This window comes from Ylistrum balloti, unplaced genomic scaffold (assembly GCF_031769215.1).
Source record: "Ylistrum balloti isolate Yb309-2 unplaced genomic scaffold, AGI_CSIRO_Ybal_v1 Utg369672, whole genome shotgun sequence".
In the NCBI taxonomy this organism is placed as follows: Eukaryota; Metazoa; Mollusca; class Bivalvia; order Pectinida; family Pectinidae; genus Ylistrum; species Ylistrum balloti.
The window spans coordinates 2,275,768-2,292,348 of record NW_026781917.1 but is presented as its reverse complement, the minus strand read 5'-3'; the positions used below and the strand labels follow the sequence as shown (position 1 = coordinate 2,292,348).

At 32.2% G+C, this 16,581-nt stretch overlaps 1 protein-coding gene across 1 annotated transcript; it reads left to right on the top strand.

The window, feature by feature from the left end:
- Positions 1-1,294: 1,294 nt before the first annotated feature.
- LOC132562986 (DCN1-like protein 5) lies at positions 1,295-5,650 on the top strand. Its single transcript, XM_060227755.1, has 8 exons — positions 1,295-1,383; positions 1,740-1,822; positions 2,581-2,654; positions 2,917-3,008; positions 3,694-3,802; positions 4,516-4,620; positions 4,998-5,100; positions 5,441-5,650. The coding sequence occupies exons 1-8, from the start codon at positions 1,310-1,312 to the stop codon at positions 5,500-5,502; spliced, it is 702 nt and encodes a 233-aa protein (XP_060083738.1). The 5' UTR covers positions 1,295-1,309; the 3' UTR covers positions 5,503-5,650.
- The last annotated feature ends 10,931 nt before the right edge of the window (positions 5,651-16,581 follow it).

The following is a 16,581-nucleotide window of genomic DNA, read 5'->3' as shown; positions in this document are numbered from 1 at the left end:
AGATAAACTCTGATAATTATGCAAAATTGTTCAAAAGTTAACAAATTTTATATTGTAGCCTGTTGTAATTGTGAATCATTAAAATTAGTATTTCCTTTTTTTAGGTATTTGTCTTTAGCTACTGCATTCTGGAGGAAGATAAAGAAAGTGGTCCTCCTCTACAGAATAAGTTTACAACCCTGGTGTGTATATTGTATGAAAAAGCAATTTCATAAAAGGAAAAAATATATACATCTTGGCTTTGGAGGTAGGATACTTTAAATTTTAAGAAATCAACCTAACCAAAAGATCCTGAAAATAGTCGAAATTTAAAGGCCATAATGATCATGATCATTCTCCTCCTTTTGATTCAGCTGTGAGCTAAACATCTTAATTGATACTCAGGTGTTCTCCAGGGAAGGGCACTGGAGCTTATTTTATTCTTCATACCTTGGTTAAAGTTCCTCAAACATAGCACCTTTAATCTCTTTGGAACATCATTACTTTTATAATCCCTAATGCAGATATTTTAAATGAACATTGTAAAACAATAATCTGATTTTGGGGAGCTTTCCAGATACCATTCTGATAAATGTCAAGAACAAATATTTGAAAAGATTTCCAATATAATTACAAATAATATCAGATTAACATATATAATTACATATCTATTTTCATATTAATATACGCCTAATCCTGTTTTTATCTAATGCAAACTAATACATGATTTTGTGATCATACAAACCTTGCATATATGAAAGATTTTGTTATGCTTTATCCATCCATTTTAACAAAAATTATTTCCCTTGCACCGAAATATTAATATGATTTGCATCATAAAGTCATATTTTAATGCTTGTAGTATTGTCAAACTCTTATGAATATTCATTAAGTTTCTCAGAGCTCTATACCAATCTACTAGACAAGGCAGATTGGCCTCGAGTTTTACAAGCCTAGGATCATTATTTTTGCTCCAATATTTGGCTTTTGAATTTGACAGTTTGAAAGTTGAAAATCATAAAAACAAAACAAAAAACTTCTCAATATAGTAGTTTTGTCTAAATCATAAGTTTTCCAAATTGAAAATAAAATCTATATTTGTCTTCAGGTTTTTAAACCAGTGTTGAAGTAGATAATGTAAATTCAATTGATGTTCTTCCATCATGCAAATTTTGTTGTCTTGTTCCAGGATGAAATGACAACACTGAAATGTTCAGTTTTATCAGTATTTAGATGCATTTATAGCAGAGGCATTTAATTACAGAGCATAGGTGAAGGACACGCTTCACAGGAAGTGCTTGGTGGCCAAGTGCATGAGAATTACTTCAGCATGCCCATAAGGAGAAAACGTTCATCACCTACAATGGAAGATTCTAGAACAAAGAAAGCAAGAGTTGCTAGCTGGTGAGGCTTTTGTCCCAGGGTTTTATCTTTGACTGTATTACAGTACATTTTAACTCTATCTCATCTAAGCAAAATGTTTTTTGAGGTTATATTTTTTTGACTATGGGAATCATGCCAGAATTTTAAGTATTTTTGACTGTCCTGCTATTGTCAGAACAGTATTATGAAGTATTGAATAATAACATGTAATTAATGTGACTTACCAGTTAATGTGCTAAGTAAGGGTAGATCCTATAAGTGGATCAGAAGAAGTTTGATATTTAATTTTGGATACCTGTGTTTCAATTGTAATTATGTAACATAGTGTAATGATGGTTGTACTGTGAGTTCATCTTTGATTTGATGATGTATTGCAGGGCAAGAAAGGATGGAAGATCATGTGATACAGACAGTGCTTTCAGTTCTAAGCGATGTGTTGCTTGGTTTCACGAATACACAGGTAATGTTTACACATGCTGGTAAAGAAGTCTGATTACCTACAAAAGATCATTTTGTTTCTCTTATAAAGACCACTTTCTGACTCTGACTTACAGGTAAAGGAAGACTTTTGTACTCTTTGACTTGTAGCAGGATAGATATTTTGATAGCTGAAATGCATTTGTTGATTGAATAGGGTTCAAGTTAATTTGAATATTTTTTTCTTTTTATTTCACTTTTCGGAGGATATTAATTTGTATTATATGATTACTTAATTACTAATACTTTGTATTAATCTTGAGCTGAGGAGATGCAATGAAATTTAATTGATAACTGACAAAACAAGATGTTACATTTTGCAATAGCACATTCACTGTATTATATCTTCAAGTGATGGTAGCAGTACATAATTGAGTGACGTCACACATTGTTATACCAGTATATATATATATCATATTTGGGTTTCACACCAACAGCTGGGTGCGATGGATAATGCCATGCTTTGCAACTCCTTGTTTTTTTTATGCCCCCGCCATTTATGGTCGGGGGCATATAGCGTTGCCCATGTCCGTCGCGTCCCAAATCAGTATATACCACCTAACAACTTCATTTGGAAGGCAATTTTCATGAAACTTCATACAAATATCAAGTATGGAAAGACCTCATGACATGGGGGAGCGGGGGCATTCATGTCTCACAGTCATTTTCTAGTTTTATAAAGTTTTTAGGTAGATAGCAATATGTTAGGTTTTATATGACATTGACTTTCTTTTGTTGTAGGTGCTGATGAAGATGTACTTGGACCGGAGGGAATGGAGAAGTTCTGTGAAGACATAGGAGTAGAACCAGAAAATGTGAGCTGTACAAATTTTATCTTAAAATAAGAATTTAATCATGAAAGTATGTCAGTTTCTATGTTGAAATATAAGCAAATATGTCTTCTTTTGCATAAAACAATAATGGATATGTTGAAAAGTTACTTACAACTTTTATCTGTTGGTTTTTAATTTGTCAGAAAAGGGATAAAACTTCTACAACTAAAAAGGTAATGGCTAAAAAAAAATATAACCTCTATTCATTTTGGAGTGTTTATTTTCATTTGTGTGTTTCTGGCAGATTGTGATGCTGTCTTTAGCTTGGAAACTTGGTGCCAAAAACATGGGATTTTTTACAAAAGCTGAATGGTTGAAAGGGATGACAGAAATACAGTAAGTGTTCTTTTTTTCAGACCTGCACCAGGAACCAAAGGACTTTAGTTTTTGCATTGTGTCCATCTGTCTGTCCTTCCTTCATCCAATCCTTCCATTATCTTGTTAGGGCTCAATCTCCTATACTACTATTTACTGGAACTTCATACTTGGGATATGGGTTCACCTTGGTTAGGCAATGTGTCATGTATCTAAAGTAGATTACTTAGACCTACATTTTGACCTTTGACCTACATCAAAGGAAATTATTGTCCATGCCTTATCTCCTACATTACTTGTTCCTGGAACTTCATACATGAGTTATGGGTTCACCTTGGTGAGACAGTGTGTTGCGTATAAAAAGCAAGTGATTCTGAACCCCATTTTGACCTTTGACCTGCATCAAAGAAAATAAATTGTCTAGACTTTATCTCCTACACTGCTATATCCTTTAAATTTATGCTTGTGTGATGGGTTCACCTTGGTGAGTCACCAGAGAACTGTATTTTTTTTTGTTTCTTTAGAAGTATACTAGATGAGATTGAGAACATTATGGAGTGTACATTTATGTTGTTTGTGAATTATAAGTCAAGATTGTGAATTATAAGTCAAGATGGGGATAAGGTTTTAATTCTTTCCAAGGTAATGCCATTGGGCAATATTAAGGCTTAATTAATCATACTCATCAAAATGTTCATCTTTACAGGTGTGACTGCCAGAGTAAACTACAGATGCAGCTAGATTATTTACGATCAGTTTTGGATGATCAGACACAATTTAAAGAAATTTATAGATATGCATTTGATTTTGCAAGGGTAAGTATAAAGTGCATAAGATAGATTTTTTGGCCCATTACTACACACTGCCTATATATGAACACAGCATCCATTTCCATAGGCTAGATATATATGATACTTCTCAAGGTTTCCCTTCGTTGTTCATCTGAAATTTTGAGGTATTATACATTCATGCAGAGTGATTGAACAGTGGGAAAAATCAAGTCAGAAATATCACTTACAACAGCATCATAGTAGTTACTTTAATTTATTTAGTACTGTCTACTGGTTTGTCCTCTCCTGGTGTCATCTGGTCCTGAAGCTGTTGTGAGTGATATTTCTGACTTGATTTATTCTGTTATATTTCCATTGTGCTGAACTGTTTCTGAACAGTTGCTCTCAAAGTCTCATTCACATTGGCGTTATGTCTAAAGTGACAGCTCTTCATTTACATGTAACCTGTTAGTAAAGATTCGTAACTATTCCCAAAAACAGTATGTCTTACAAAAACAGAAATGAAGCCCCATTTCCATGAAAATTTGTTATAAAATTATTGTTTCCACTGAATTGTAACAGTTTAAAGCTTGTTTGCTTATCAGTACAATCTGCTCAGTCAGCACATATGCACCTGCAAATATCAATACAGGACTTTAAATGCTTAACTAAGGCCTGTCAGAAAGCAAAATAAATAAGTCATAATTTTATTATGTATGTGCGTAATAAAGTCATTGTCATCGTGTTTCCCAAATCAGGACAAAGACCAGAGAAGTATGGATATAGATACAGCAAAGGCTATGTTAGCCCTTGTCTTGGGGAAGCACTGGTCATTGTTTGGTTCTTTTCATCAGTTTCTAGAGGTAAGTTTTGATGTCTTCTTTTAAACTACTTTTATCTCCCCACAATTATGTACAGAAATTAAAACAAGTATTGGGTCTGACATCAGACAGTGTCTTCTATGAGATATTAGATTGTTTCACTAATGCCAAAGTCACATTACAAGTAGTTTTTGTATGCTTTCCTTGGAAAAGTCACATGATGATGTAATTATCTGTCATTGTTCAGTCTAATTTGTTTTCAGACGTAATTTTGTTGAAATGTTGTGTAGATGTTCAGAACTGAAGTATCTTGTTTATTTTCTAGGTGAAAGCTGATATGAATGTATTCAAAACATAATCTTTGCATTTGAATTTTTGCTCTTTTGTTACTGTAAGGAAGGATGTTGTTTTCTTCACAGCAATCTAAATACAAAGTGATAAATAAGGATCAGTGGTGCAATATACTGGAGTTCAGTAGAACCATCCTCCCAGATCTGTCAAACTATGATGAGGATGGAGCATGTGAGTATAGTACTTGATAATGAAATATATACTGGTGATAATGTGAGTATAGTACATGATAATGAAATATACACTGGTGATAATGTGAGTATAGTACTTGATAATGAAATATACGCTGGTGATAATGTGAGTATAGAACCTTTTGGAAGATACTTTTAATTAAATCACCAGAATTTGTCATATGAATCTCTAACTTTTTTTCCAAAAGTCCAAAAGTCCCAGGTTTGATCCAGAGGCACTGAAGCATGATTGCTGATCTTAAACATGTTTAAAACCACTGATCTTATTTCTTCCATTCACTCGTACATCTTTTAATAAATACTGTGTTCCTGTTTCACAGGGCCAGTGTTATTGGACGAGTTTGTGGAATGGTACAAGGAACATAGAAGTATGAACAGCTGATTCTTTCACCAATAGAAATCAAGTATCTTCCATGAAGTGTGTTGTGATTGGCTGCTTGACAAGGATGTTTCTATTATGCAAATGAAGTGTGAAGAGGAAAGATTTTGGAACACTAAAGGGAGAGAATTATGTGTGTGCTGTTTGCCTTTCAAGCAAGCTTGACACTGAGTGACAGACTGAAGGCTGTGTGATAGTTAAAATCTTGTGTATGTTTCTCATCTTCATGTCCCTGTGCATGTTAAATAGCTAATTCAGCATTGATAACCAATGAAATCTGTCAAACTGCAAACCACAGACATTTCATGAAGTTTTTCAAAAGTGTGTTTAGTGTGTTTGATAATGACAAGTAGGGGCATAAATGTTGGCAGAATGATAAACTTAGGCTAGCAATGATAAATGTTTTCAGATGGTGATATAGGGAATGGTAAATATGGACAATTAGGAGATAAGTTTTCAGGATATGATAAATGAGATATTTTTACAAATTGACATTTGTTTGGAAATGTTTACAAATTTTTTTTAGATATGCTGAAAAACAGCAAGTATATTGTGCAATCATAAATGCTTTTAAGATGAAAGTTTTCAGGCATTGATGAATATTTTTGAAGGTTAATTTGATAATTGTTTTCAGACTACAACAAAATGTAATTATTTTAACATGTTTGTAAAGTTAAAGAAAATCCGTAATACTAACAAGGAAAACGAAGTATGTGTGTCTGAAGTGATGATGTGACCTTGAAATGTATGTGATTGGCAGTTGCTATGTTGTGTTCTTTTTACCCGTGTACCTCATAACTTGGAAGTCATACCATATCCCTAGCATTAGATCTGTCCTGTTCAGCCTGCCTATGCCTCACTTATTCAACGTACAAGTAGAAACACTTGTCTTAATGTTCTGGTTAAAATAATTTTTAAAATTATTTTTGCTTAATTTGAACAATCTAATAAATAACTACTTTTTTTCATCAAGGTTATATTTCAGGTATCTGTGTGGAATCTATATGTAATGAATAAAAAACCACATAATGATATATTTATCCATACAGATACCATGAAGTATTAAGAAAATTATAGCATATAAAAGTCTTTTGTCAAATAGACATGTTTATGTTCCTGATGTAATTTTGTTTTCATTCATTCGGTTATGGATGAACCACTTGCCTTGTTCTGGACTTTGACCGCACATGTATGAAATTTTTTTTTTTACAACACTGTCAAGTTGTATTATATATATATATGGTTTTTCTTTGTAATAAGAGTGATTATGGGTGGCGTTTATAAGATTAATTACGATAATTCTGCAAGTTTCAGACAAAGTAAGCAAATGCGCTTATTACAGAATGTTTAAATCTTATTGATTATCGCTGCTCTGAACAACAGTATTGAAGAATATGTATTGATATATGGGTGGGCTTATGATAAGACAAGGTAATGGACAAAAGGAAGCAAGACAAAGTTATCAAAACCTCGTTGAGGACTGATAATTATTTGCCTGCATCTCAGTGTTTTTAAGCTTTGAGATCTAATGCCCCTATCAGTTGAGTTATGTTGTAGCATATTACCTCTAACTAAAGAAATATTAGAATTCATTTGACAGGGAAGTAGAAATGGTTAAAATTAAATGAATAGTGTGTCCGAGAGCGTATGAGAGTGTACAGATCCTTTTGTTAATGGTAATGTTACAGCTGTACAATAAGATTTATTGTATATTCTTTGTTTGTATAAAGTGCTTTTTATTCAGGGTCATTCCAGACAAGAAGATACAGGGGTGAGGGACAGAGGCATTTTTTATTGATAATATTTTAGTCAAAAGGGATCTAAAATTAATTTTTGTGTCGTGAGGCCTAAGGAAACATAAACGGGTGCAGGGGCCATAAAAAAATCTGCCTCCTTTCCTCCCCATGTATGTTTTTATTTTCTGGGATGGGCATTATGTAATTTATCATTAGTAAATAAGTGAATAATTAATGTATTCAAATATTAGATTTATTTTATTGTAATAAATTACTTTTTTTGCAGGAAAAATATCAGTTTGTAATTTAGAAAATATTTTATGTACACAAGTTAATCATTCATTCACCCATTTCATGAGATGCTTTGTAATTATCTCTGTACAGATTCAACATGAAACATTATTGTATACATTAATCTATGTTTAGTCCTACCTTATGCAAATATTTTGAAATTATAATGTTCTCTAGTTTTCTTGCCTTCCTTCTGTAATAATCCTTTTTTAAGACTGAGTGAAAAAAAAACAACTTTGCATATTATTTTGCTTGGCTGCATACTTTTACATTTTGAGGAATTGAAACCAGGAATCATTTTAAAAAGTAGATACTAGATATAAACAGACCTAGTGGACTGATTGAGATTTCTGACTAGCCATTATCTTTAACCAATTGTCAATAATACATACAAAGAGTTTCTTCTTTAAGTATATATTTAAACTAAAGAGCTTTTTTTGACCACCCCCACCTCCATGTCAATTGAGTAAAAAACTAACAAGTATTGTTAAGATATCTGAAAATTTGTAATCCCTCTATGGTGTAAAACAAGTTTTAGATTTCTTTGTGTTTCATATGAAAGCTGTTAATCACTACATGAGGATACTAAAAGTTACATTTAATGTTTGTGCTGAATCTTAAGACACCTGTGACTAGCCACCCATTTTTGTTGCCTTGCTGTGGATGTGTTTGTACTGTTTTTGTATTAGCTTCTCAGCTGTTTGAAAAATTACACCACAAACTTTTGAAAGTGTATGTCTACTCCAAGAAATATTGCATTTTGAAGTGGACAAACCAATTTAAATTAAGACACCTAAATAATTTGTACAGTTAGAATCACCTTTCATTATGATATACGGGTTAGTCGAAACTGAATATTCAAATTGGGAACAGAATCTAACCATATGATCCATCAGATGATCAATAACTGATAGGCATAGCTAAGGTTCAGTGTCATCAACTAATTGCCCAATGGGAATATTCCAGGTAAAGTTCAGTGTGACTGGTAGTTGTGGTTGAACTACATGCTGTAAAGAAGGAGGAAGAGGATTTTGTTTTTGTTATATTTGAAGTCATCAAATATGTTAATTTCTGTCACAGGTCTGATATTTCATCAAAAGTGTTGTAAAATAACTGTTTTAATAAGATTCGGAAATGTTTCTCAATATATATTCACTTGATAATCTGTTAAATTTCCTAAGGATTTGCTTTTATGAACATTAAATTATTATTTATCAAAAGTAAATTTTTCACATGATTGTACATAAAGTGCCATCATTATTATTACAAAGTGTCAAAGTGCTGTTTCGTTGTGTGTAAATTCAGACACTGTTTTGATTTAGCCTGTTTCTTGTACATTTTGTAAATAAATTCATTGTGTATTGAATTTTGAAGGTTGTAGAAAAACCTTCATTAAATTGAATATCGAAAAAAATCAAATGCCGAGATGAAAGGTAGATGATGGGAAGTACTTGATGAAAAGGAGTATTTGAGAGGAATGAGGGAATTCCATAAATGGTTTTATAAATGACTGCATCATAGACTTGCAGTAGATATACACAGCAGGAACATCAGATAAATAGCCTGTTATTTGACCCTCAAATCAATTTGGAAAATACATATTTTTAATGTGAGGGATTTTATTGATATATTCCACAGTCTTTAAAATCAACATTAAACATGTGTGATTGTGTGTGAAAGAAGGTGTCGTAGAAGTAATGCTGATACCAGAGTCTTTCTTTCAACTCTTGAGTTGTTGCCTTTTTCCTTAAACACAGAAAGCTGTCAGCAACCTATTTAGATCTGGGTAACTTTTTCCCTCTACCCAGTAATTTCCAAAACTTATATATTCACATCACAGCCTTTTTACTCCTAATCCCTATTTTGAAGCAATAATGAATATACTTCCTCAACAAAAACATTTTATTATACATTGTAAACACTTGGAAAAGATACAAATGAAAAGTGTTTTCCATTTCTTAGTTATATGAAATTTACAATATTTTGTCAGATAGAAAGTATGTAACATTGAGCTAGGACTTCTTTAGTTTATCTGTTTCAACCATTTCAAGTCATTATGGATATATTTTTTAAGAAATTGACTTATTATAGCACCCTAGAATTCCTTTTACCATACTTTGCCAAGACTTGCTGGCTGGTGGTGTCTGATTTAATGCATATGGAGATAATATGTTTTGTTTTTTTAATGATTGCTTTGTTAATTAGTATAGTTATTCTTCATCATATCAGGTATTGTTAATGTTCTTTTTCTTTTTTTTTTAACTGTTTCATTTTTTTTATATTGATTCAGTGTCTTGCATGGTACATATATATATGCATTTCTGAACAATGTATTGACTATAATGAGTGGTACATGTTATTTTCATTTCATGGTTATGAATAGTTTTGAAAAAAGAATGATAAAAGATTAAAGAAAATTGAGTATCTTTCAAAAATTTTATGCCCTATCTTGATACTTTTATGTAATAGGAGACAATTTTTCTAAAGCTCTTCTGCATTAAATGTTATGGTGTCAATTTGATTTTCAATAAATTCAATATATATGGAAGCCTATTGATTGGATCCTTTTGGTCATTATCAGTGTTGAATATAAAGTGATATACGGTAATGATCTTTTCAATTTACTGTTTAAAATTATACGGTATATTGTGCAAGTTAAAATTTTAAGTGTATTAAAATATTTTGTACAGTTTCTTTTTCACAAGTTTGAAGTTCGAAAACACATATTTCATAAAAAAAAAAAAAAAAAAAAAACGATAGTTGAATAGTTAAAAAAAAAAAAAAGAAAATAAAAAAAATACATTTGACCTCATATTATCTCCGGTGAGCTATACTGTGCCAACACACCTCATCCCATACAATTTCTTTGCACACCTACAATACATTTCCTGGGTGAAATTCTTAAAAGTTTGTATATATGTCATTAAAAGGAAAATCGATGAAATTTTGAAGGTGGATATGGGACTGTTGATGACAATTTGCTTATCATTCTCCATTATTTATATATTTGTTCTTTGTCTTCAACAAAATGCTAATTTTTTTTTCTTCACATGTGATTTTTTTTCATATGTCATGAAATTATAGAAATTTTTATACCTGAAATCTGATATAGAGAAAGAAATTCACAAAATGTTTACCATATCATTGATAATGTGTGGATTCATGTTGTTTTGATTGTTTTTTAGTTATTGTTAGTTCAGTCAAAATCAATTCAGTTCATTTATATGAAAATGTATTTCATAAGCGTATCATTTTTATTTCAATGAAAAAACTTTATTGTTTCAACTGATCTTTTTTCATTTGGTCAGTTGCCGAATGACACTGCAAGAATAGAGATAACAGTCATGTTTCATATTATGTTTAAATTATTATTTTTGGATTGCCCGTATTTAGCCAGTATTAAACAGGGATAATGGGGGGAGTGGGGGCCCAGACTCTAATACATCTATGGAGTGGGGGCCCAGACTCTAATACATCTATTGAGGGGGGTGGGGGGGGGGGTAGGGCAGACTCTCATACATTTATGATCGAAAAGCAAAACATTGCTAAATGGACTGCAGTGCTTGGTACTTCTTTCTATAATCATTTTACTGTCTTGTCACACTACTTTATATTTTTTTTTTTCTTCAGTGGACATAGGATAAGTACAGACAATTCTGTGCCATTTCATAAACTCCATCCATCAGTGCTATTATGCTTCATGCTGGTCATTTGTCTGTTAAGGTGACAGTGTTTTCATCACAATTAAATATTCTCTGGTTGTGTTCTAAGAATTTCTATTGAAATTGTTACCAAGCCTGTATTAGCACCAATCCCTCAAAGGTTTCAAACCTATCAAATAATATCCATTGTTATTTAAGGGGGAGAAGGGTATTTAGTAATCACTTTGTATGACCATTCTAAACCTATGGACATATTCTGTTCATGTTAAAATCAGAGCATTACTTCACTGATATCCACATCTGATGGAATATTGATGGTCATGGGTCATAGTTAAAGGTTAATGGGCACTTGTTGACCCTTTTGAAATAAAAATTTGGTAAACAAGATATTTCATGAACACCTTAATTGATTAATCCCTCGATAGATTTAGTTCAGAATGAAATGATTACTGGTGGGAATATATCTATGTGAGCCCCAATTCTATTTGATCTTTATTTTATTATCACATGAATTTACATAGGTTATCTAGACTAGACAAATAAGTACACATTTTCATTGTTTTACTGTCTGTGGATACAGACGAATCTATGCTGAATATAGATATTCAAGATGAATTCCAAATTCCTTATTTCCAATAGATTTCTAGGCAAACGAAAATTTTGTTATTTGAAAAAAAAAAACCCAAAAAATCATACACACTAAATACTGTCAACTGGAGACACCATTGCTTTTTTGCAAACTTTTTTTAATACAGATATTCAGCTGTACACAAATTTGAGAATTTTTAAACGCCATTGATCAGGTTTTGATGGAAATAACTTTGTTCAAGTATGATGATTTTCAAACTTTTTATATCATAATACTTAAATAATCTGTCACCATTGCTGTTGTTCATTATCACAGTTTCACTTTAGCTGAACATACTGGGAAAGCTCATTAAAACCATAGATATATTGTCTTATTTAAATTTCACTTCATAGTACAAACTGATCATTAAGGTGTACACATTTGTTATGATCTCTTGTAATCTGCATTTTGTTAATGTACAAAGATTTGTTAAAATATAAGTTTATTTATTTTAGACAGAGATGGCTCAATTCTTTATTCAATAAAGCTTTGCGGGTAATGTAAAGACAGGGAAAAGTCATTTGTACCTCAAACACCTAGAGAATATATAACAGATACAGGTATTGTGGTTTCATGGCTATTGTCTATTGTATATCAGCATATCCTAAACAGTTTGAAAAAAAAAAAAAAATTATGAATGTGAAAAGTATAAAATTGAAAGAAGTTTTTCAGATATTTAGCTCATATATTATTATTATTATTATTATTTAAATTATTTAAACTTTTCATTTTTTCTTTGAATTCATCATAAAAAATATTGTACCTGTTTGAATAATACACGATATTGAAGTTAGGAATCAATATATAATTTCTTAAATCTACTAATATTTTTGGTGCAAGTCCTTTGATTTTTCACCCATTTACATTTATTGTAGGTTATAAGAGCAAATGTATGATACATGGAAAACAAACACCTTTCTTAGAAAACTACTTTTAAAAATTTAATTTGGTAGCAGATATCAGTAAGAGTAAAAACTGATAATAGAATGTGGTATAAGTCAGTCTTCAGTCTGAAGTACAGCTATTTCCACTGAATTCAATCATTTTCAAAATATGTATTTTTATTGGTTTGTATGAATTGCTGTTTCTGTGAATTATAGCACGGATTTTATGTCAACACTTTTGTGCTTAATCACTATTGTGCTATATTATGTTTGTGCTGTTTACATAATTTGTATAATGTGTTCTACAGCAGAAATTGTGTGTGCATCAGTTCATCAATGTGCTAGTCTCTTAAAATTTGATGTTACACTGAAAACTGAGCATGCCAAAATATATCATATGGTAACATAAATGTCTGATAGAAGTTTTGAAATTTGAATTGAATTCGAGAAAATGTTTTTAAAGTGTTTACAATATTTGTCTTGTTGCTTAAAAGGCCTTTTACAGGTCCTATTGTTTATTGAATATTCAGAAAACCGTTCTCGTTTGATATTGTTCATCACATTGTTTAGAAAGATGAAAGGTAGTTGTTTTCACTATAGACTGCTTAGATGTTTTCAATCTTTTTAAGGTAATACCCTTCATATATGATAGTTGGATGTGGTTATAACATGCTTTTATGAATTACAGACCCTAAATAATAGGAATTAATTGATAAGATGTGATTATCTCCCCTTGGTCTGATATAAATGGTTTTTTTATACTTTTTTGGAAATTATTAACTTATGCTCATGTTCATAGAAGTATAGTAGTTAATTCATATACACATTTGATAGTTTTAGAGGATTAAAAAAAATCAGGACTTTTTGGTTTAGATCCTGCAGCCGTTCAGTGTTTTTTGGATTAAATTGTAATTTTTAAAATCTCTGCAAACTGATGATTTTGATGCCTGCTATATATGTTTTAGATGAACACCATTTATAACACATATTGTTCTTCTAACCAAATCTTACAATATATTCTGATAAATGTGTGGTCTGTGCCATCAATCTGAATGAGTCTATGAGAGAGAATCACTTCCCGGTATTGCACCTTTCTGTTCAGTGCCTGTATGATCTACAACCAAGGCTACACCAAATGCATTTTGTGTTTATTTGATGGTTTCGGAAATCATCAGAGATTTGCATCATTTTAATTAATTTCCACGGCCACAAAAGCAACTTTTTGCAACGTTTTAGTAGTTTGATAATAAAAGAACTTTTTCAAGAATTGAATCATTTTTCTAAGATGCAATCAAAACATGCCATTGAATGCTGAAATTACAATAAAATGAAGTCAACTGTACTATGTCTTGGGTAAAATCGTAAGATTGGTGACAGAATGCATTTTGGTGTGGCCTAAACATATGATTATTCTTGACTTATCTACTGTGATCTGTGAGGGAGTGGGGAAGTTGTTGTGAAAACCAATCAGTCAGGCCAGTTCTTACTTTGAAGTATATAAATAAATGTATATTATATGAAATAAACAGTTTGTTGTTCTTCTTTGATTTTGACTAACGAAATGACCAAAGGGATTGTGTTGTTCACTTTGATGTTGACTTACAAAATCACCAAAGGGATTGTGTTGTTCCATCTTTGATGTTGACTTACAAAATGACCAAAGGGATTGTGTTGTTCACTTTGATGTTGACTTACAAAATGACCAAAGGGATTGTGTTGTTCCATCTTTGATGTTGACTTACAAAATGATCAAAGGGATTGTGTTGTCCACTTTGATGTTGACTTACGAAATGACCAAAGGGATTGTGTTGTTCACTTTGATGTTGAGTTACAAAATGATCAAAGGGATTGTGTTGTTAACTTTGATGTTGACTTACAAAATGACCAAAGGGATTGTGTTGTTTCATCTTTGATGTTGACTTACAAAGTGACCAAAGGGATTGTGTTGTTAACTTTGATGTTGACTTACAAAATGACCAAAGGGATTGTGCTGTAACATCTTTGATGTTGACTTACGGAATGACCAAAGGGATTGTGTTGTCAACTTTGATGTTGACTTACAAAATGACCAAAGGGATTGTGTTTACTTTGATGTTGACTTACAAAATGACCAAAGGGATTGTGTTCACTTTGATGTTGACTTACAAAATGACCGAAGGGATTGTGTTGTCCACTTTGATGTTGACTTACAAAATGACCAAAGGGATTGTGTTCACTTTGATGTTGACTTACGAAAGGACCAAAGGGATTGTGTTGTTCCATCTTTGATGTTGACTTGCGGAATGACCAAAGGGATGGTGTTGTTCACTTTGATGTTGACTTACAAAATGACCAAAGGGATTGTGTTTACTTTGATGTTGACTTACGAAAGGACCAAAGGGATTGTGTTGTTCACTTTGATGTTGACTTACAAAATGACCAAAGGGATTGTGTTGTCCACTTTGATGTTGACTTACAAAATGACCAAAGGAATTGTGTTCACTTTGATGTTGACTTACAAAATGACCAAAGGGATTGTGTTCACTTTGATGTTGACTTACGAAAGGACCAAAGGGATTGTGTTGTTCCATCTTTGATGTTGACTTACGGAATGACCAAAGGGATGGTGTTGTTCACTTTGATGTTGACTTACAAAATGACCAAAGGGATTGTGTTAACTTTGATGTTGACTTACGAAAGGACCAAAGGAATTGTGTTGTCCACTTTGATGTTGACTTACGAAATGACCAAAGGGATTGTGTTGTTCACTTTGATGTTGACTTACGAAATGACCAAAGGGATTGTGTTGTTCCATCTTTGATGTTGACTTACAAAATGACCAAAGGGATTGTGTTGTTCCATCTTTGATGTTGACTTACAAAATTACCAAAGAGATTGTGTTGTTAACTTTGATGTTGACTTACGAAAGGACCAAAGGAATTGTGTTGTCCACTTTGATGTTGACTTACAAAATGACCAAAGGGGTTGTGTTCACTTTGATGTTGACTTACGAAAGGACCAAAGGAATTGTGTTGTCCACTTTGATGTTGACTTACAAAATGACCAAAGGGGTTGTGTTCACTTTGATGTTGACTTACGAAAGGACCAAAGGGATTGTGTTGTTCCATCTTTGATGTTGACTTACGAAATGACCGAAGGGATTGTTTACGAGGATGAAAAGTGTTAAGCCTATCGTCATGAATTCATTAATGAATTTGGTTAGATGCTATATGATGGACATGGCGGTAATTTACATGAAATATCAACGAAATTCAAATCTTTCATATTTCTAAGATCACCATCTTGACGAACATATTTCCTTCCATTTTTCAACAATTATACTTGTCTTGGGTCTGTCCTTCATGAAGCCGATTTTTCGGCGCTGTTTCCTTAGCTGTATACACAAGCTTTGACTGTCGGAAGGTATGGGTCTTGTATCATAAAACTGCGCGGTCATGAGTCTGTTGTCAGATGATAGAGAGGAAATCAAATGATTTTCCCTCTTCACGGGGATATAAGCGTCTTCCAAGCCATAAATCATTCACTAAAGACTGTACACTGGTGGATTCTACATCTATCAGTTCTTTTACCATTTGTTTTCTATAAGGAAGTTCAGGTTCTTTGTAAGCTGGCGTTACTGTAGCAACTCCTGAACGCCACAGCTTGTGACGAAACCGACTGTATTTGATACGTACTGAGCTTTAGTGAAAAGTCGCATCGACGAAAAATATTTGGTTTGGTATCTCAGCTCTTTCTTTGATACTGACGTTGGTAACCCACCAACCAAACCCAAAAACTAATATACCATGATATAGTTAATCTTGATAATCCATCTTACTGATAATCTGGTTTGCTTTTAATTTTCGTGCCATCCATTCTACAAGAAAAAGGTGGGGGAAATC

Excerpts from the sequence above, each read along its gene's own strand:
- LOC132562986 (XM_060227755.1), top strand. The coding sequence starts at position 1,310 with ATGCCCATAAGGAGAAAACGTTCATCACCTACAATGGAAGATTCTAGA. Across the intron at positions 1,823-2,580 it reads TTGGTTTCACGAATACACAG|GTGCTGATGAAGATGTACTT; the intron begins GTAATGTTTACA and ends CTTTTGTTGTAG. Across the intron at positions 4,621-4,997 it reads CTTTTCATCAGTTTCTAGAG|CAATCTAAATACAAAGTGAT; the intron begins GTAAGTTTTGAT and ends TTTTCTTCACAG.